The following is a 21886-nucleotide window of genomic DNA, read 5'->3' as shown; positions in this document are numbered from 1 at the left end:
GAGGATTGGATTTGATGGACAGATGTATGTTTTGCTCTTACTCATGCAGGCTTCGTTGATTCTGAACAAGGAGGAGGCTGAGCACACCTGAAGAGTGGAAAATCCAGCTATGGCTGCAGATGGAATGGACAATTAAGACATCAGGACAAGTTGTTTTTTTTATCATTTGACCTGGATCCTCAGAGTCCACTCTTGAGCACTCTTTTGCTCTCAGTTGGTTTCATATTTTCTTCACTTTGAATTTGCACACATCTTGCTAAAGAAGGTATCCTGGAAAGTCTCATGGTGAAGACACATTCCATAGTTCTGGGGGACTTAAACTTGATGTAAGCTCTTCGCTGCGATTCTCTATTAAATGAAGCTGACTGCTGTCCAGAATGGGAATTCGGATGTGACATTTTGGATTGTAGCTGGAAGTGATTTGTGCACTGTTGAATGATGTTGTGTGTAACTCAAAAATGTAATCTCAACAGTTAGACAAAAGCAAAGAGATTTTGAATTGTATTTCATCCTTACGTTGTGTTACTTAAATATTACACACAGGTAGTATTGGATTATCTACTAGTCTGAAGCGATCCTGCAGTACCCAGGCAAACTGGCTTGGGCAAAGATATAGTAGCAACTTTTAACTATGAACTCTTTGCTTTTGTCCGTTCTAATTAGGGTATCTACCTTGTTTTTGTTTAGTAACTTAGTTTACTGTATATAGAAATTTGGTGTAGAGAAATGTTGTGTGGGGCCTAAATGGATGACACAAGTATTCACTTGCCTGTAGCAACATCAGAGGTGTTTGAACGGACTAGTTTCAACTAGGTTTCTGTGTTGGTAACCACTGCTTCAATTGAAACTAGAGACCTTTGATGGGACTTGGGACAATTCTGTTGATGAATTCTTAAATACTTTCTAACAAGTAAGTAGAGGAAACCCTAGTAAATTGACAGAGAATACATTTTAATGCTCTTCGGTTTCTTTCTGCACCAAACACGTGGTAAATGTTTATAGCATTTTTATGGTGAATTTTCTGTGAATTTTCTTCACATGCTAAGTATAAAACAATGTATTTGTGTCGTAGAGGAGCTCTACTAAAAATTCTGTCAACAGCTCCATTAGAAAAACCCTTTTGGGGGCTTGATTAAACTATTTGTTCCAAAACACACAGGCTAAAATAGAAGCAATTTGGTGAGGAAAAGAGAGAGAGGAACTTCTGGAAATTTCATACCAGAGCTGACAGATTTGCCCAAGTAACTTAGGAGCCTAAATCCCATTTCCAAGAGTGACTTTAAGTGCTTTTGAAAACATTATCCTGATGACCTTTTTCTCTAATACAGCCTTTTCCCCTTCAAAGCTCCAAGATGTGGTAGCCATGATTCTGGTCTCTCTGAAGCCATTCCCATGACCAGCTACCAGAACTCTTACTTTTTGTAGACTTTTGTCAGACTGTTAATACCACATAGTCTGTAACATGTTGGTACTATTTTATTTAACAAACAAAACAACAAAAAAACCTTGCAACTGCTCAGTCATTTGTTTGACACATTTGAGCATATCAAAGAGCTACTTTTGGAAATGTTTTTTAAGCATTAGAACTGTTGAGACTGTTACAAGAAAATGACCCTCAATGTGCTGAGTATTAACTCCCTTGTATCAAGGTATCATAATTTCCTGGCCATTTCAAAGTCTATCATGTTAAAGCTGGGAATACACAGTCAGCCTGAAGGCTCACTTTTAACTCGTGGTTTTTAGTGGTTTAATTCTTTAAGCCAGTTTTGTAATATTTGTTCTACATTAAAACCTTGTTATCACAAACCTTTGTTTGTTATTGACTGTTAAAAGTCCCAATAAAAATGAGTTGTTGGAATACTCTGCTGTGAAAATGTTTAGCAGGACAGTAGATTGTGTTGTCTGTGAGGTTGGTATTCTGTGGGCATCTGTATGTTAGCCTTGACATTTTTTAAAAAGGAAAACGTGATTTAAAATACTGCCAGTGAATCTCCAAATAATGTAGACTCTTGTAGTTGTGCTGCTGTAACTAGGACCAGTGAATGGAGAAGCAGTCTTAACTCAGGCTTTGTCTTTTACTTAATAGTACACATGGCTAGGTGGTGTTTTTTTGTGGCTGTTTGAATATATTGTTATAAAAAAACTTGCTCATTTTCTATAGACTGATCACATGGACCTTTTTTTAAAAAAAGGACAAGAACAAGCAGCGCCTTGGACAGGCAATACATAATTGCCTAAGAAAGACATTAAAGTTAATTAATCAAATGTGCCCTTGAGAACAGCATAACCATTTTATTTGCTGCTTCATTAAAAGTTCTAGGTGTGATGCTTCCATGTTGAAGCACAGTTCTTCTGTAACTTAATCTAAACTTGAGTGCATGTGTTTTTTTTTTATACTGATCACTGTTATGTAATACTTTGTTTTAACCTGTTCTCACTAATTTGATTATACTAAGGAGCCACCCTACTTAGGCCTTGCAATGGACAAAATGATCTCTAAGGGCTTCCCATCTCATTTTTCTGTGCTTCGTCCCTCTTTTTAACTGTACAGATAGCAAGCAATAAGCATGGGTCTCTTTGGTTGACTTTGCAGGGTGAATTTGTAAACGAATATGTTGGCGAATTAATTGATGAAGAAGAATGCAGATTGCGGATCAAACGTGCCCATGAGAACAGCATAACGAATTTTTATATGTTAACGGTTACAAAGGTAAAGCACCAAGTCTCTCTACAACATAAAATATACTGCTACTTATGGGACTAGGCCTGAAGACCTGGGATAGCAAGATCAATGTCCATGTTTAAAGCACAAGAATGACATTTTCTTTCACTTCTAGCGAACATGTAATTCATTTAGTGCAGGTGAAGGTCCCAGATAGTGAAGTCCTCTTTTCATACAGCAGGTACTTCATGGACCATTGTGCCTCATCGTGGATTTAGTAGGGCTTCTGTGGGGAAAATAATTCCCATGGCCTGTCTGCTGATGCTGCCAACAAGACTGTCAGTCGTTGTGGAATGTGGGCACCTGTCGGATAGAATTGTACTGCAATACCAACACATTTCTGATCAGTCACCAAACAGTTGTTTGGAGGGTAACTCTTTTAGGTCTCTATTGACCAGGATTGGGGTTGAACCAGAGATGCAAGGCTCCAGGGCTCATTAGCAATTCTGTGAGCCATTCATTTCTCCCTGTATGAGCACTACAGAGCGCTAGGTAAAAGTTACTTACAGGAAAAGCCAAAATAAGTTATAACTCATTTACCAAGTACCTGCCTACATATGTTATCTGCATTCGTAATTACTTGACTTGTCAAAGGAAGACTTCTGTTTCGTCTGATCCTAAATCTGTGTTTTTGTCTTTTTATTGAAGGACCGGATAATAGACGCTGGTCCAAAGGGGAATTATTCTCGTTTTATGAACCACAGTTGTAATCCGAACTGTGAAACCCAGAAATGGACAGTGAATGGGGATGTTAGAGTTGGACTGTTTGCTCTTTGTGATATTCCTGCAGGTAAAAAGGAGCCTCCATCCTGCATGTGCCCTCCTCTCCTAAAATGGGAATCTGTTGCCAGCTCACCCAGGTTTTCCCTTCTGAAGTTACTTGGTCACATTGACATTTACAATGACTTGAAGTTATCCATTGGGACAAAGACAATGTACAATCAAGAAGTTAGAGCTTTCAGTATGAATAGCCTCATTAGACGCAATTTAAGATGAAATGCAGAATATTCATGAAGGAAGTTGCTTTATCACCCATTAAAAATGTCAAGGGCTTTCCCTAAAGCTTGAAAACACAGGAAATTCAATGTTAACTCTTTTTGGCATGTCTGCATAGATCTTTTCAACTAGCATAAACCCCCAATTTCAGATCCTTTCCCTGACGTCTGATCTGGAACAGCCTGCAGATGCTAAACATTTTTAACTAATCTACCACTTTCAACTGAGATTAAGATGTTAAAATAGCCATTGTTTTCCTATGATCTGTACAAAAACCATGTGTAGAGCTTCTGTTTGGCCCAAAGCTGTGCTGGCACTACACAAACAAAACAGGGGAAGGAAGATCCCTTTTCAGGAAAGCTAAAAAGAATCGTAATCAGGGTTTATCCAAATGGGAAAATATTTTGAGAGTGTATGCTACCTAGAATTTAAAAAGAAATTATTTCAATGCTAGATCTGTAACAAGACTCAAGACTTACAGTTCCACAACCACAGAATTCTTGGTTGTTGCCGTTTGGTTTGAAAACAGAATAAAACTGAGTTGTCCTCAGAATATGGGTTCTGGATAATTTGTTCTGCCTTGCTTTTTACAACTTCTCTAGCTGTTGCTTCATGAGTGTTTCATCTCAATATTTTTGAAATAGTTATAAATATTGTGATCTTGTAACTGCCCTTTTAAAAACAGTGGTGTTAATGTGAAGGTCAAAATGCTAAAGCTGAATTGCCACTCTTGTGTATCTCTCCCATGTCTTGTGTGTGAATAGTCTCTCTTTAAATTTCAGGGATGGAGTTAACATTTAATTATAATTTGGACTGTCTGGGCAATGGTAGGACTGAATGCCATTGTGGAGCAGAAAACTGCAGTGGCTTCCTAGGAGTACGGCCAAAGGTTAGTTGTACAGGAATAAAAATTGAGCTCACGCACTTGTATTGAAAGCTCTTTTTGTGGGAGGAGAGTGAATGGAGGTTTGTTTCGTTTAACGTAATATCTTATATATCTGTTTAGTATCCTGAAGGTTCCCCAAAGGCTTTACAAGTTTGTACTACTGTAAATAGACCCACCTCTAGGATGGAAGGGAGCAGCCAACCAGTATGCTACCCAGACATGTAATGTAACAGTCCCATCATGTTTAGAGTGCCTGATTTAAAAAAAAAATCTTGTCGCTTGTCTTACTTCTATTTTTGACCTTCCGATGTGGAATGCATTGTGAAATTCCCCTGTGTGTTTGAGGATTTGGAAACTTGTCTTGCCGTTGTGCTTTGTCCTGGCTCCAGCCCAGAGTGCTGACCTTAATCAGCTTTTTGTGAAGTATCCTCTCTGCTGGGGTAGAGAAGTGATTGGAGTCTCTGCTCACGTAGCTATTATGCATAAGATCTCTGTGGAGGGGACTGGTCTCTCTGTGTGAGGACAAATCCTACTGCAATAGGGACCAATCCTCCTTGTGCCTTTGGATATTACCATAGTATTACAGCTCACTAATAGTAATCTGGCAACACTCTTCCTGTTGTCTCAAACCTGTGTGTGGCATGGGAAATGGAGATGGGAATCACTGGGTAGACTAGACTTCATTGAGCATGGTTTGCTGAAATAATAACCCACAATTGACTACTTGGGGGCCATATGGATTTTTAAAATGACTATTACTTATTGACTAAAATGGTTAATGCTGTGACCTTTCCCTCTAATTGCCAGACGGCGTTTGCAACAGCAAATGAAGAGAAGGCAAAGAACGCCAAGCTAAAACAGAAGAAACGGAAAATAAAAACAGAGCAGAAGCAGATGCATGAGGACAACTGTTTCCAGTGTGGAGATGGAGGAGAACTAGTCATGTGTGACAAAAAGGACTGTCCCAAAGCATACCACCTCCTATGCCTTAACCTGACTCAACCACCATTTGGTAAGTGCTTTCCCATGGCCATCAGAGCCTTTTGCTTGCTTCAAGGATATAATGCTGCATATAAGGTTGTAGCTTAATCCAAACTGTGATCTCCACCTACTGTAAATGTGGCGTTTGCTTTTGCAATGCTCTTTTGTATTGAGAAATCTCCTTGGGCAGCAGTATTTCTAAAGAAGGATCTGTGCAGAGACACGGATGACCAGTGAACAGTTACAGGCTCAGGAATGAAGTCATAGCTTTTTCTCCTTTTTGAATCACAGTTCCTTGTTTTATTTTGATTGAAATAATTATCCAGTCTTGGTCTCATGTGGCTCCTAAGTTCATATCACGTGGTAGTGCTTATGACATCAACTGTGCACGAGTGCTTAAATCCATAACACTCTCTCTAAATCTCTGATCTTCTAATCACGTGGATTTTCCTTGGGTCTTTTCTTATTGATCTCTTCTTATTGTCTTTTTCCGTATTAATTAAAAAGGCAGCTTTATAACCCAGGCTCAAATTATCCAGCAATACCCAGCAATAGCAAATTGTATTTAAAAACAAAACACTTGATCCCTGTTTTTTAAACTGTCTGTTTCTAGAGGCCTTGATCAAATTAACTGGAGGCTCACATTAGTCAGTGACAGAATTAAGGGGAAGATTTTGTGATATAAGTTGAATTCAACCTTTGACGTGCCTTTTCAAGACAGCAATATGTGGAAGTACAGAAAGCTTCCCTCCAAACTTTCTTTACTAGGGACATCAATTATTACATTTGATCAACAAGAAAACATTGATGAAGAACTTCAAGACGTTAATGTGTTTTACCTGGCCTGGTGGTGGCGGACACAACCATGCTAGAGATCTGGAGTCCCGGCTTGGTGCTGTTCTTGCTGTCTGGGCTGACAGGGTCTGGGCATGCAGTGAATGAAGTGTGTTTATCCTGAAGAAGAAGAGTGCTTCCTGTTTTCTCTGCAGCAACCAAATTTATACGGATATAGCGTGATTTCAACAGGAGGGAAAGGAGAAGCTGTTAACTTTCCTTTTTGACATGCTCAGTCTAATTTTACAACCTGACCGTTGGGCATGTGGTTATGCTAATGCATGCCTGCATGGTTTTGTGGTGGTCTCTGTTTGCTTGTGCTTAAAAATGGCCTTTCCCCAACCCATTCTTGTCTGAGCGCCACCTTCTCTTTTATTACTCAGAACTCAGCCATTCTGTGTTTTTGACAATGTAGTATGGTGTGATTCTGTTCTAAAGAATGATTTTAGGATACCCATTTTTGTGAGTGTATCCAAATGATTATATATGTTCAGATCAATAAAACAGTGAATTTCACAAATGAGACATGCATAGAAGCCAACTCGCCCTCTTGCAAGGATACAGTGTGTTCTAATGCCAAGGCAGGTTGATCTGGTTATATTTGGCTCTGCAGTGCAGTAATGTTTTGCTTACAGCCAACCCGAGGCTCAAAAATGTAAAATTGTCAACGATAACTGCTTCCAGTCCAATCCTTGTGAGAGACAGATGCAGGAACTTAAATAAGAGCTGGCTTTTGGGAGTATCTGTTACAGCTAGAGTTGAATGACTCTACATGACATGGAGTGACAAAGACCAGTTCCACTATCTAGCCCAGATAAAGACTAATGTCAACTTCCTGTCTCTCTCCTTTTTTCTTCCTCCATCTTCAGGAAAGTGGGAATGTCCATGGCATCAGTGTGACATCTGTAGCAATCCTGCGATTTCGTTCTGCGAGTTTTGCCCTCATTCATTCTGTCAAGATCATGAGAAAGGAGCACTGGTGGCATCAGCATTGGATGGCCGTCTCTGCTGCTCTGAGCATAACCCCAAATCTCCTGTGGCACCAGAGTACTGGAGCAAGATAAAATGCAAATTGCAACCGCAGAATCCTGAAGAAGCAGCAAAGGAATAAATTTGTTCCCCCCAAAAAAAACAAAAGGTGGCAAATAGGTGGTGAACTTGAAGAGACTGCTATGACACATTGTCTTCTTCATCAGACCTGCCTTGTTGGAACTGGGAAAGGGACCATCTAATCTTGGCAGGCGGAAGCAGTCAGTGGTGTCTGGTTTTTTTGTTTTTTTTGTTTTTTCTGTTCTTGTCCTTTCTTTACCTTTGAATGTGCTTCAGCAGCTCTTACTGTGGAAAACAGAAATGTCTTGGCTTTCTTAAGAAAACAAAAACAAAAAAAAGCAAACCTTTTGACGTTGAAAAGAATATTGTGTTTCAAATATGTTCTTTAAGTGTAGAAAGGAAAACATAGCATATTTATTTATTTAATTTTAAAGGATGTTGAGGATTCTGGTCCTGATCAGTCAGTGTGTCTAAAAAAAATTGAGTAGCAAAACCAGTTTGGTATAATGTGTCTGTCTAGTGATTTAAAAAAGGAGAGTACCAACCCTCCCCGCTCCACAAATAGCTTTCACATACTATCATAAGGAGTGATGTGGGTGTCTGACCAGTGGACAGTGAAATGCCTCCATTCAAGTAGCATTAATCTTTAAAGGTCTTTTGAGAAGGTGGTTCTCATATCATCATGCTTAACTTATTATGAATAACATTGTAAAGATTTTCACATAGGAAATTAGAAGTGTTACCCACTTTTTTTTTTCTTGGAGTGCTTTTTATTTCACTGGATCTTTTTAACAAAAAAGGAGAGAGGAAAAAATTATGGTCCCTCATTGTTAAAATGAGTGGTGTTTGCTGACAAAGAAAGCATAGAGAGAGCTTAATTGTGCAATGGTCGCTTTTCTGCCTCACTTAATTTGGAGGGCAGTTTTGGGTGGAGAGGATTCGAGGACCGCTTAGTCATCTGAACATTGCACCACATTCATCATAGCTAAAGTCCTGATCCTGAGTCTGTTGGAGTCATTGGGAGCTTTGTCATTGATTTCAGTGGGTGTAGGCTTGAGCCCTTTTATAAATGTATTCTAAGTTTGTGCTTGTTTCATGGGGATTCTTAGAGCCTGATCCTTTACCTTCCTCCCAAATGTCCATTGGTTTCAAAGGGAGTTCTTGAGTGTTAAAGGGATACGGGATCAGCGCCATGTATGTATTGTGTGTTTTAAAAGAGTTTTGGGGAGCAGGGGTGTTTAAATTTTGGAGGGGTGGGGAGGAGAAGAGGGGATATGGTCTCCTGATTGAATTTATCTTCTTTGGTTTTTATCCAGAAGTGAAAAATCAGTTCTAAAAAGCACTTCCTGAATTAACAGGGTATATATTGGGCCTACACTGAGGCACCCTCAATCTTACAAAGCACTGTGTATATCCCAATAGAGTTAGCATAGTCATCTATAATCCTTTAATTTGTAGGCAACTGCTAGTGTACTGATATTACTAGCTAACTTTACACTAATTTTCTGCCGCTTGGTGTTCCAGAGCCACCCCCACATGGAAGGAATTAATACAAGGCATGGCAGGCACATGGCTGAGATATAACTTATTAATTCTGAAGAACATTCAACTTGTCTCTGGGGAAACTGCATAGTACATGGTGGCATGTCAGTTCAGAAAATAACTTAATAAAGGGGTGGAAAAATGTACCGGGTTTCCTTTTTTATTCTCAGATTACTTCTAATCTAAGGGGGAAGAGGGGAAATCACATGGGTACCATTTTTTCTTTCTTGTGCAATTGAAAATTAACAAAATACACTTCAGCCTTTGAAGCACCTGAAATGCCACTTAACTGACTTGGCAGCTATTCCTCTCGGAGCAGTTTGCAGATCCCTTTCCAGTAAACTGAGTTTGTTTGGGGTTTGGTTTTTGGTTGTTTTGTTACATAGTATAGCTCTCTCATGTGATCTTCCGGTCAGTTTATGCTTTAGAGTGCTGATGGAAAATGCAGATCGCTTACCATGTTATGGTCAATACTAAAGTCAATGCCTAAAACACTAATCTTGCTTGTAAGCAGTGCTATATTTGCGTATTTTTTACACACACAATATTTAAACAAAATAGGATTTTATTTTCCTTAGCTCTTTTGTTTGTGTGAGAAGTCTCTTTTTTTAAAAAAGCTCTTAAAGGAGGGGGTTTTCGCCCTTTTCTAAAATTCCAAACACAGCTCTTTCCTTGCTACAGTGTCGGTAAGACCTGATTTGTTTACATTGTATAATAAAATGTTAGGCTTACTGTTGTTCAGATGATTTTGAGGTATGGTAAGCCAGAAAGTGCTGAACTTGGCAAATACTGTATAGTGAAATGTTCCCATGTGCTTTCTTTTATAATATGTCAACACTGTCTTGTCATTGACTGGGGAGGAATGGCAAAGCAATGTTAAAATGCCGCCTTAAGCATTTGAGATGTCAATGAGCTTACTGCAGTTTCCAAATATTAATTGCCATGTGAAATGATCAAAATATATTCTATGACATATCAGTATGTTGCGTGTAATTGAGCATATGAAGGTATTCTGAAAGTTTAGCAGATCATTATAATGCTGCGAGGGTCATGGAGTCAGTTGTTACTCCTCTGCCATGTCACTTTATATCTTCTTTTATCTCAAACTACTTGCTGATTGTCCTTTTTTGTTTAATCCTTTATATAAGAAAACTGTAAGTGAAAGCAGCCAACAGCTGGGCTGAGACATGGGTGGTGTGAGGACAAGGATAGCTTTTAAATTTGTATAATTAGGAGTATAAAATTTGAATTGGTTTTCTAACTTGTTGGACAGTAGGAGAATTTCCAAAGTATCAGGAAGCTTTGAATGAAATAAGAGAATATCTGGTTGAAGTAGATTGGTGATAACTGGTGATAACTCTTTATTCTAGGTGATGTTTCGTATGCAGAACACAGATTGCTGAAATACAAATTTTAACCATGTTTTTGTAAAATGTATTTAAAATGAATGGAAAAATAACGTAACTTTTTAGTAGAGCAGTTTTTCTGTTTTTGTTTTGTCGGTTTTTGTTTTTTTTGAGGGGCTGTTGAATTCAACTTTCAGTGTCTCTGAATTGAGCTGTAGGAAAAATGCCAGAGTTTTTTTGTTTTGGAGGTTTTAATCCATAGTCCTGCAATTTGCTGCAAAGAAGAGAATTATGTGCTTTTTTTAGTTACCTTCTGACTGGAAAATAAGGCACTCTAATAAACTGTACATAATAATCTGGCAGCCCTTTCTTAAGTGAAGAAGGTGCCAGTCTCATTATTTTTTTCCCCTCATTTGGATTTTTTTGTCTATTAAATTTTAAAATAGGGTCAAACTTTCAGCAGACGCCTGATTCTAGATCTTAATCCAATGCTGGCTACACAATAATGCAACACCTGAGCTGCCCTGCACAGATGTTTCTGGTTTTCTTTACTGGAGCCCTTTTATTATGGAGTATGCATCTTAGTTCAGATCAGAGGGGCTGCAGGCCATGCCCTTATGGTGTAAGGATTAATTGCTGCAGTGTTTCGATAGTCTGTAAAATTGGCTTGTTATCTTGTCAGTAGGATGTAAGAGTAGAAGGCGTTTACAGCTCAGGACAGCTAACTGTAGGGGCAACTTTTTCTGGATGAATTACCTTCACTACATTTACCACCAGAGGCTTAGAGAATCTAACATGGAGTAAGAGGGAATGCTTGGCCTTTCCACTAAAAACTTGTTATATCTTAGTTTCCAGGTTGAACCAGAAAAGACACAATTACTAGACATAATTGAAAGTGAACATCTAGCCGTACAGTATGTGTATAATGAACTTTACAACAAAAACAAAAATGATCTGGCTGGGGTTATGGAGGTGGGGTAGGGGAATGGGGAATGTCTGCCGCTGGTACTAAGTAGTCACTTTAACATTGAAAACTCTGCCTCATTGAATTCAGGGTTTAATGTACTTGAAGCTCTGCAGTTCATTATTTTACAGCTATTTTATTTATACGTAGATAACATTTTGTTGTACGCTACATCAAAAATCTCTTTACCAAACAACTTGAATTAAACATTATTTTCTACTCCCAGTGTATAATGCTGGGGTGGCCAAACCTCCCCTCCCTGCTGGGCAGAATCCTCTAGCCCCACCGCCTTGCCACAGGGCAGAAGCTCCTGACCTCAGTCTGGTAGGTGGAGAATTGGGTGGGGGGGAGGGGGGCAACAGGGGATGCTGTGAACCGCACTTTAACTGTAAAAGAGCCACATGTGGTTCATCAGCCACGATTTCCCCATCCCGGTATAGTGTATCCAAGGCAAAATAGAGAGATTTTTCAAAGCAGATGTCTCAGATTTATGCACATTCCTAAGGAGAAGTGTATTGCATGAGACACTAGCAACATTTTGACTTTTTGATATCCTTTACTTTCAATATTACATCAACTTCCTCATCCTGCGCCACTTATTTTTGTGTAGCAAAACACATTTGCACTTATGATACACTCCTGAAATTCTGGATGTATTCAAGATGTTCAGAAAAGGGGTGGGGTGGGAGCTTGTTTCCTGTTATACTCTATTCCTGAGTGGCAAACTCAGATACCTTTTACCCTAGGGAGGTATATCTCACTGCTTGGGGGGGAGGAAGATTATAAAACTGAAGTTCTGTGCTTCATATAGGATGATGTAAAAACAAAAAGGGAAAATAGATATGAATTTGCCAAAGCCATTCATTCATTGTTTATCATGTGGTACTGATTGCATTTGTGCACAAGAGTGAGAGAGCTGCTATTTCTAATGGTGTCTCCTAGTTTGAAAAGCAGCTATGGCTATATGTTCGATCCCAAACATCTGTCACATAGCCTAGCACTGGACGTTTTAAGGAATTCTTGTTCACTTTTGATTTACAAACAGACTGAATGAAACACATTTGCTTCCTATTCATTAATATTGATCCGTATCTCATTTCTAGTGTCATATTTTTTTCATTTATAAGCAAACTAACCATGTTGCCACTGAAAACCAAGATGATATAAATAACTACAACTGGCTAGTAATACAATTGTCTTTTTTGTATAAGGGTAAGTGCATATTTGGGGTTGCTATTAAAAATGTAACCCATCTGTACCTACACAAGTGATATTGCACAACAAACACAGATACCTACAGATTCCGTTTTCATTTCCATGTAATCTTTATCTGTAACAATGACCTTTGTAGAGTCGTTATTTCTGTAGACTTTATCTGTAACAAACTTTGTAGATTCTGTGAAATGTTATTTTAACTAAATCACTTGAGTCTTTAATAGCAAAGCATCAATATTCACTAAAGTCAATATCTTAAGAGTTTCTAGTACTTGGCTAGAAGCTCTTGACACTAACAAAGTAGTGTTATTTTCCCTGGGGATGTTCCACTGGGGCATTACTGTATTATGACTTGATGTTGCTGCATAGACTTTGAGATATACAATATTTGGGGGATGGGGTGGTGTTTGGCCTATGTTCTCTTGCATAGTGTGAAACCTGTAAAGCTTGGTTAACCTGTATATAGACAGCTTATTGTCAACTAGTTATAGTGTATTTAGAATTGCCTGTAATATTTTAGCTTCTTACTGAATGTTGTGATGGTAGGAACATATAATTTTTGTACATTATATTTACTGAGATGTTGCCTTTTTTATTTTACAAATACTTTGGAATTCAGATGTGTCTTTGCTTCTGTGAGGATTAATTTGGGAAGGTTTTTAATGACATTCCACTGATTTAAAATTTTGCTTGAAATTGACTTCAATAAATTGTTCTGAATGTTCCAATTAAGAATGTGATTTTTTTCATATTGTAATTTTCAGTCTATGGATAGAGAACATAATTACTTCTGAATTATCCAGCTACAACAAAAACACACAACAAACAAACTGACCAGTAAACAGATATAATGTAAAATATTTACTGACACCAATGTGTGAATTCAACTGACAATAAAAAGTTACAATTGGGAATTGGGTTTTTTGAAAATCTCTGTAGAGTGAGCCCCTGTGTATTTATAATAATCTCTTTAACATGGATGATCATAGAGCGAAGGCTTGGAATCTACAGAAAGCATTCTGCAACTCTGTTTTACAAAGCACCCCAGGAGGAACTTTGTACAACTACAAGGAACAGTTTAAATTTATATTTCAAAGCCTCTAGGGTCAACAGTGTCAGTTGCTTTGAAAAATAAAACAAGGCCTGATTGTTTGTACTTGTTCTCTGATGCTGTCATCCCTAGCAGAACTGAATCATTAATGTAGCATCTAATACTTAGACCTTTAGTGTATATTTAATATTTGTGCTTTTCCAAATGCGTATGTAATGGGGTTGTGAAAGTCATATATTGGTTGTTCTTCATAAATACGGTCAGTTGCCACCTGTACTATTAAGTGTGCATGTGCGATGACCAAAGACTAATACAGTACCAGTGGGAATTCTAGTCTTGCTCATGAGAGCAGGTGCTTTTCTGAATGTCTGAAGGAAGGACTGGTTCCGCAAAGGGTTTTTTTTTGTTTGGTCATCTTGACAATTCAAAATTTTTAACCAAGACATAGGGATAGTCTAGCACGTGGCTTAAATGTCTCCTGTTGGTCTTATTTATGTAGCACGCCAGGTAGACTGGACATTTTACAAACCCCTGCGCAGAGGCGGCTTACCCTCAGAGAGCGCACACAAGGTAACACACAGCCGCCTGGCTGCCCTTCGGAATAAGCTTCCTTGGCATAGCTCTTATTTTAAGCCCTTGGTTTACTGCTTGCAGGGGGTCCTTTCCCCTTCCCCTTCCCCCTCTGTCTAGGGTTACATCTTGCTTCCCTGGAGGGGTGTGTGTGAATTTCCTCTCCCCTATAGTTTTAAGAATTAACCCTCCCCCCCCTTTTTTTTTTAAACAAAAAGACAGGCTAAGTCTCTGGCTGCGAGGCCGGGCTCGGCTCTGCTCGGCTCTGCGGGGAAGGCAGGCAGGGATGACAGCCGGGCCGGGCTGGGCTGTGGCCCGGCGCCCACAGGACGGGCGGGGCCCGCGTGGGGCCGCCCGCCGCGCAGCAGCCGACCTGCTCCGCCCGCCACGTCGGCGGGGCCCGGCAGGGGAGGAGCCGCCGCCAGCCAGCGCCGCCGGGCCGGGCCGGGCGGGGACACTCGTCGCCGGGGGTCGCGGCCCCGCCCGCCCGCCGGGCCATGAGGGGGCCGGGGCTGGCGGGCGAAGCCTGCGTGCGGGGCCTGCTCTTCGCGGCCTGCCTGTGAGTGAGGGGCCGGGCCGCGGGTCTCCTCCTGCCCCCTCAGGCGGAGCGCTGTCCGGAGGCGGCCCCATCTTCTCCGTGGCTTGGGCCCGGGCCGGGCCCTGCCTTCGGGCTATCCGGGGCACCCCGGCCCCGCAGGGCAGCGCTTCGCTAGGCCCGGTCTCCCGCGCTGGCCTAGCCGGGCCGGGCCGGGGCGGGGGGCTGGTTTCCTTTGTCAGGCTGGAGGGAACTCGTCCTCGGGTCTGCTCCAGTCCGGCAGTCCTGTGAGACACCCCACGCTTCAGCCAGAGCCAGTGTGTCCACACCCCACGCTTCAACCAGAGCCAGTGTGTCCACACCCCTTTTTGCACTGGGTTACCTGTGTCGGTTTCAATCCACACCTTAAACCAGCGCTGCTTTCTCATCTGGACCCACCCAGAGATGCAGCCCGCCTGCTATGAAGCGGTTAGAAAGATAGGCTTGGACATAGCTGAGAATGAGTACCAGTGACCCATCTGTTTCTGCACTCGGCCTCCAACTGCAGCCTGTGACGGGTGCTTCATGGACAATCATGCAATAACCTGCTCATCGGGGAAGTTTCCTCCTCGTCCCAAGCCGACAGTGGCTGGCTCCTGTCCAGAAACATGTAGTTTTATCTCGTGTTTTTATCCTAGCTAGTGTACATGAGAATGGAGTTCATGTTAGTCACGTAAATGGCTGGCGCCTTTTTTAATTCGACCAACCTCTTGGATCCTTCGGTAATGGAATAGAATCTTTGTGCTGGCTGGGTGATTTGAGTGTTTCTAGCAGTGCCTCCTGGCAATGAGTTCCATAGGTGTGTGCAAAATGTTTGATCAGTTTCAACCTTTCAGTTTCATTAGGTGTCTCCTTGTTCTTGTATTGTGAGAGAGAGAAAGTAGGATTCACTCAACTGACCACCTCCTTAGAAGTATCCAAATCCCTCTGGCATGCATCTTTCCAAATTCTGTTGTTCTTTCTTTAGGATCATGGAACTTCTGCCTCCATTTCAACGTGTCATACAGCCCGAAGAGATGTGGCTTTATAAAAACCCATATATAGAAGCGGACCATGTACCAACTAAGCTCATGTTTGTAAGTATTCACCAGTTCCCTACATTCTCTTTAGGATTTTTCTTTCACTAATAGCTATTATTTTAAAGGAAAAACTATCATCTTAAAATTCCTGGAAACAAACACACTCTTCTTAACTCATGTTACTAATGATACTTTAGATTATTATAAGGGAATGAATGATTAAAATCCAATTTACCTGTCTTTATTGATGCTCTGAGATTATTTTTGTGTTTCAGCTTGGACACCTAACATCAGTTTCTTGTTTGTTCATAGTCAGTTTCGCTGTCAGGTTCTCAGTGCTGCAGGGTTTGCATGTCTCACACTGCCTGGGAATATGGTCCAATGCTATTTTAGACTCCCAAAGTGATAGCAAATGACTTTTGGGCCTGTCCAGTGTCAAGAGCGTTCCTTGCAGCACTGGGTATTGTGATGTAATCCGCAAAACTACATTGTTCCTGTGTGATCAGCAATACCAACTGCTCTCTCTGGACAGCTGCTCTTGTTTTTCTCCCTAGCAAACAATTTGGATGCTACAGATGATGGATTAATTAGTTAAAATTTGCAAAGCACCTAGAAAGTGAAAGATGCCCAGGGGTGTCATTGTTCTTAGGAAGCAATGTCCGAATGAACAGCAGCGAGGGAGCGTCACAGTGGAAGTGATGTGTATGAATGCAAGCTGAGGCGGCAGGCCCTATATGAGTGTGATTATCAGGGATCCTAGAAATCTGTTTGCCAGGAAAAAACGTGGAATTTGTGTTTTTACAGAGAATCTTTAGTTTTTACATTTTGTGAAAAAAACAAAAACATATATTAACTATTAAATAAATTTTACTGGAAGTACCAGTGTCGCTTATTTCAGAGGTTGTCAAACCAGGGGCCCCGCCCCTTTGGGAGGTGCAGAATTATTCTGGGGGCCCTGAGAAGCTGATGGCGGTGGTGCTCCCATCAGAGCTGGGCGCTCAGCCAGCAGCCGCTGCTCTCCGGCCGCCCAACTCTGAGGGCAGAGCAGAGAGTGGCGGCTGCTGGTCAGACACCCAGCTCTGACAGCAGCGCTGCCGCCAGCAGCAGCACAGAAGTGAGGGTGGCATGGTTATTGCAGGATGGCAGACAGCAGAGAGGAAGCTATGCTACTGGTACATAGGCTTATTCAGCGTTAGCTACCGATGTTAATAGCTGGGAGCAGCTGTTGGTCAGTAAAGCGTGAAGCGGGGGGAGCACTGTTTGGCTTAGGGGTAAAGGTCTTTGATCTCCTTTAACAGCTCGGGCGTTGATTTTTGGTTGGGACGCTGAGGGAGCTCCATGATCAGATGTGCAATGTTGTTACTATACTGTCTTGTGTCCTTGCAGTTCATTTCGTTTTTGTTTCCCCTGACATTCATCCTTCTGGCAAAATTCCTCATGAAAGTGGACTGCAGAGACACGCAGGAGGCCTGCTTGGGTGAGCTGCCCCCAGTCCTGACAGTCACTGTCATTGCAGCTTGCACTGCCAACACTACACTGACCTGGGGACGTCCTTGGGCAAACAAGCCCTTCGTCCTAGCAGCAGTAATGCCCAGTGGCTCGTGGTCAGGCTATATCAGCACCTGTGGCGCATCAGCGGGCTCACACGGTGGTTCTTTACTGATGTAGCTAATGTCAGAGCATCTCCTTGTTACAGCTCAGACACCTCAGTGTGCCTGAGCGTGGCCTGAGGGGAGGAGGAGTCTCCTGAATCCACTGCTGGTCATTACAGCTTGGTGGCCAGGGTGCATTCGGGAGCTTGGGGCCCATTCGCTGGGCTTTGAGACCAGCCTGTCTCCCACCGCACTGCACCTGTGCGCCTTCCATTTACTGTGCAACGTCTTGGCTCCCCTGACGTCAGTGGCAAAACACCGGCTTCTGTGGGGCCAGGATTCCACCCATTGCTCTCAACGAAACGTCATGAGCAGGAATATGTGAGCTTACCCCCCGCCCCCCCGCCCCCTCAGACCCTCTTCCTCCCTCGTCGACCCGGAGTCCAGCCCGAACATCCACTTTGCCAGGATACAGCCAGTCCCTTCAACCCCTAGGCAAACACCTGCAGGGGATGCTCAGCGCTGCTGGGTGAGGCATGGTCTTCCTTACTGCCCGTGTAGGTGTCACATAAGGTGAAAACGCCACCTCCCTTACGTCAGCTCAGACACACACAGCAAGGCAGCAGCGGCAGCAGCTGAAGCCTCCCTCTGGGAGAGGCGACTGATCAGGTGTATAGTCAGCTCCACCTGCAGGGCCGGGCGTGGGGCTGGCTAATATTAACGTGTGGGGGGGTGTGTGAGGGAGGATGCTGACCCAGGCTCTTTGCTCTCTTCCAGCTGCCAGCCTTGCTTTTGCTCTGAATGGGGTCTTCACAAACGCTCTGAAGCTAGTTGTGGGGAGGTAAGAAAGTCCATTAATTGCCAGCCCCAGTGCCCATGGCCCCAGCCAGCCTTTTATATGGCAGTCAGCAATGCGCTGCCTGTATTTTCCCAGACCCTTTTGCGGGGAAGGTGCTGGGACAGGCTGGGGGCACTCACTCCGAACCACAGCGCAGGGGCCATTTTAAACACCCACCCTCAGTGACTTTAGGGTGGGGACAAGGCAGGCCTGACGGCCCCGGAGAATGGCAGTCTGTCGCCACAAAGCAACAGTGCTAAGGGGGGCTTTCCCGGCATGCTCTCCCCAGCGCACTAGGCTATGCTGAGGGAGGTGCCTGCCAGGCTCAGAGGGGAACATTGACTCCACACTGCCGCTGGGGGGTGGCTACCTGTCAATCCACAGGGCCTGGGACCGGGACCCCAGACAGGCTGCTGAGCAGCTGTTGAATGGCGATGACTTTGTTCTAGTCAGGCTCTCTCGTTTGCAGAGCCACCAGCCACGGGTGGTGAAGGAATCCATGTCCTGTTCTCTGCCCCTCAGCCCCTCCTTCCCCCAATATCCTTTTCAGAACCAGCTCAGCTGGGTCCCTGGAGTGGGCCCGCAGGTTTGGGTGCTGTGTGGCTCTTTTGAAGGTTCCTAGAAGTGTCTCCTCCCGCGCATGGTCACAGGCTTTGCTTCTCTTCCCGCTAGGCCACGGCCTGATTTTTTCTACCGCTGCTTTCCGGACGGACAGGCAAACTCCAAGCTGGTGTGCACAGGAGACCCGGATGTGGTGACCGAGGGACGCAAGAGCTTCCCGAGTGGGCATTCCTCTTGTAAGAGTTTTTCCTCTTTGTAATGAAGAACCAAACAATGGGGAGCCGGTGCATGGGAGGGGGGATCAACGTCGCCACTGCCTTGCCATAGGGCCTGGGGCATGTTCATTGACTTCTTGCCAGGCCACACTTTTCCCTCTGTAAAATGGAGGTGCACGAAGCTCCCTGCTGTTTGCAGAGCTCCTCAGAGGATGGGTGCTAGAGTGCCGGCTGTCAGCACTACCGCACTGGCCCAGACTCACTGTTCCTGCCTTTCAGGCCTCACAGCCTGAGCGGGGTCCTTTATACTGTCAAATCACTCCTGGCAATAGATGGTCCTTGGCGTGGACCCCCTGAGCTGGCTCTTGGAGCACGACTTCCTAAGTGATATGAATTTCCTCCTTTTGTCTAGTTGCCTTTGCCGGTCTTGCCTTCTCCTCCTTCTACCTGGCAGGAAAGCTGCGCTGCTTTGCCCCGGGCGGGCGTGGAAAGTCCTGGCGGCTCTGTGCCTCCTTATCACCCCTGCTCTGTGCGCTCTTCATTGCGCTGTCCCGCACCTGTGACTACAAGCACCACTGGCAAGGTGAGCTGTGCCGGTTTGCTTGACTCGTGTTTGCCAGCTGCGGGGGGGCAATTGGACAGACATTTGTTGGGAGCTGGGGCAGAGGACAGCAGGGGTTGTGTCCTGTGGTAACTGTTATGTAGTTGGGGCATGCCCAGTGACCGTGGTGATAGGCACTATCGAAGCCCCTAGATGGGTAGCAGAGGACACTGATGTCCAGGGCTCCAGCTGGGAGCAGGGAATGTTTGTGAAGGAAAGTCATTTCCAGGGTCCTGATCTCCAAACATACTCCAGGTCGTAAGTACCGACGGCAGAGGGCTTGCTGTGACGGGTGTGTTCAGCTCAGCTCAGCTCTATAGCTGACCAGTCAGCGGCAGAGCTGATGTGAGCTGGCTTGAGGATGGCAGGCGGTAGTACTTGCCGGGACATTTGGTTCAGCTGTGTAGTGCTGTAGCTGTGCCGTGGGACAGGTACCTAAAGTGCCTAGTGTATCTGGGGCTCACGGACCTGGAAGTGACCTTGGCGTGGCCCCACTTAGAGCTCTGAACATCAGTGGATTTGCCCGGGCCCCCTCTTGCCTGTCACCATGGTAGCTGAGCACAGCATCCTAGATTCAGTGACACAGTGCTCCGGTCTGGGGGTGAATAACCCATGTTTGTTTCCACTCCACAGATGTGCTGGTTGGCTCAGCGATTGGTTTCACATTTGCATATCTGTGCTACAGGCAGCATTACCCTTCCCTGACTGACTCAGAGTGCCATAAACCATTTCCATGTAAAGCCAAACGACTGCCAGCACAGGAGCAAAAGCTGGCCAGCTCCAGCTTCCACCTCGAAGTATAATGATGGGATGCACTTAGCTGATCCCAGGGTGGGGAAGGGGCACTGTTTTTGGGACCATAGCTCACCGCCTACCCGTCAAAGTAACGGAGTAACTCAAGGGAGGATGCTGCTGAGAGCTGAATAGGAATGGCTCCCACTGCAAATGAGATAGGTGGTCCTCCTCAGCAGGCCTGGGCTGCGTCTCATTCTTGTTTGAGAGTAACACCACCCCCCCCTTTCAGGCCAGCCCTGGAGGAGGCTGTGTAAGTGAATATACTCCAGCCTGTGTGCATTGAGAGATCAAAGCCTGCGTGGCCTACCCTGTAGCATAGAGCACCCTAGGTATGGTTTTGTTGAGGAAGCTTCGTCCCACAAAGGGTCCAACCATGCAGGAGCTGGGCCGCCTTCGGAATCTCTCCCTGCCCTGTTGGTTTTTGGACACTGCACAAAGCTCTCCCCCTCCTTTGTAAAGACATTTGCTTCCGGCATCCTCCCCAAATCACCCATGAAGCTAGCTGGTCTGTATCCTCCTCACCCTGGTCGCTTTTATTCAGTTCCTGTGTTCCTTCACCCTCCCAAGGAAATGCCAAGATGAGCAGCGTAGTGGCAGGGAGCTGTCTGATAGGTATGACTGCCTAATGCCACCAGGGCCTGTCACTCATAGGCCCAGTGTTAAGAATTATGACTAGCTGTGGGCGGGCTGCAGTGTGTTATATTAAATTCCAAGCTCAAAGGAGGCTGGGGGTGAGAAGGTTTCTCTATTGGTAGAGCACCATCCCGGGGCTTGTTACTTTGTAGGGTGGATGTGTAGCTCCATTTGTAATTGTTAAAGGTGAAAGGATGCAGCATCTTTCCTAATCTGATGCTTCCCTGTGGACCAGCTGAGCAAGCTGCATTCTTTTTGTGTCATAGGAAATACGTTAATTTCAAATGCACTTTACACCTGTAGTGAGAAAAAAGTGAAGTGCTGGAACTGTTGACTATACCAAGCTGAGGCATGTGAAGTAGATCCTGTTAATGACAGCTAAAATAGTTCAGAGCACTCAAGTGCAGGGTTTCAGGGTTGTTGAGGGTTTTTTTTGTGGGAGTAGTAGTGTAGTAACTGAATCACATGGTTATTTACTGGGTTTTTAATGTCAAATAAAAAGCTGATTTTAATTCTGTGAAATGAGTTGTATTATTTTTTGGCACTAAAGAACATCATTGGGGATATCATCAGTCTTTTGGTAGCTGGCTCATTTTATATAAAGCCAGACATTTTTGTCTGTTCTTTATTAGCTATTCTAGGCAAGGTTTGCTTCATCCCTCCCACCTTTCTTGCAGCCTCAGTGTACAGCAGTACCCATGAGAGGTGACAATCAGTAGCAAATGCCATTTGTGTCTTCACAACTGTGGGAAAGGTGACCCTGGGTTTGGTTTGTTCAACCCTTGAGGGTTACATCTCTCTGAAATCAATCCATAAAAGAAAGCAGCAGTTATTCTTTAAGATAACCTTCAAAAGCACAAGATGTGGGCTGGCTGGAGGTGAGCAGGTAGGGTTGAGATTA

The 21886-nt window shown here is 43.7% G+C and overlaps 2 protein-coding genes across 10 annotated transcripts in view; both read left to right on the top strand.

Annotated features, from left to right (window-relative positions):
- Window positions 1-13964, top strand: part of NSD3 (nuclear receptor binding SET domain protein 3) — a 66948-nt gene extending 52984 nt beyond the window's left edge. For 7 of the 9 annotated variants that reach the window (XM_067544931.1, XM_067544939.1, XM_067544922.1 and 4 more), the window contains 5 exons: window positions 2594-2710; window positions 3371-3512; window positions 4501-4607; window positions 5412-5616; window positions 7289-13964. In XM_067544931.1, coding sequence (XP_067401032.1) covers window positions 2594-2710; window positions 3371-3512; window positions 4501-4607; window positions 5412-5616; window positions 7289-7530 — 813 coding nt within the window. In that variant the 3' untranslated portion in view covers window positions 7531-13964. Of the gene's footprint in view, window positions 1-49; window positions 1859-2593; window positions 2711-3370; window positions 3513-4500; window positions 4608-4724; window positions 4826-5411; window positions 5617-7288 lie in introns of those variants that run through there. The other 2 variants (XM_067544970.1, XM_067544977.1) reach the window with 2 other exon arrangements.
- A 533-nt stretch (window positions 13965-14497) lies between these two features.
- Window positions 14498-21524, top strand: PLPP5 (phospholipid phosphatase 5). The gene is made up of 7 exons (XM_067544904.1): window positions 14498-14716; window positions 15699-15807; window positions 17137-17227; window positions 18120-18183; window positions 18853-18977; window positions 19369-19539; window positions 20191-21524. Exons 1-7 carry the CDS (start codon window positions 14655-14657, stop codon window positions 20358-20360), a joined length of 792 nt encoding a protein of 263 aa, XP_067401005.1. The 5' UTR covers window positions 14498-14654; the 3' UTR covers window positions 20361-21524.
- The last annotated feature ends 362 nt before the right edge of the window (window positions 21525-21886 follow it).

Source organism: Emydura macquarii, unplaced genomic scaffold, assembly GCF_026122565.2.
Source record: "Emydura macquarii macquarii isolate MOO-44397 ecotype Brisbane River unplaced genomic scaffold, CSIRO-AGI_Emac_v2 contig_201, whole genome shotgun sequence".
In the NCBI taxonomy this organism is placed as follows: domain Eukaryota; kingdom Metazoa; phylum Chordata; order Testudines; family Chelidae; genus Emydura; species Emydura macquarii.
Note: the sequence above shows the minus strand (reverse complement) of the source record. Positions and strands in the feature narration are given on the sequence as shown.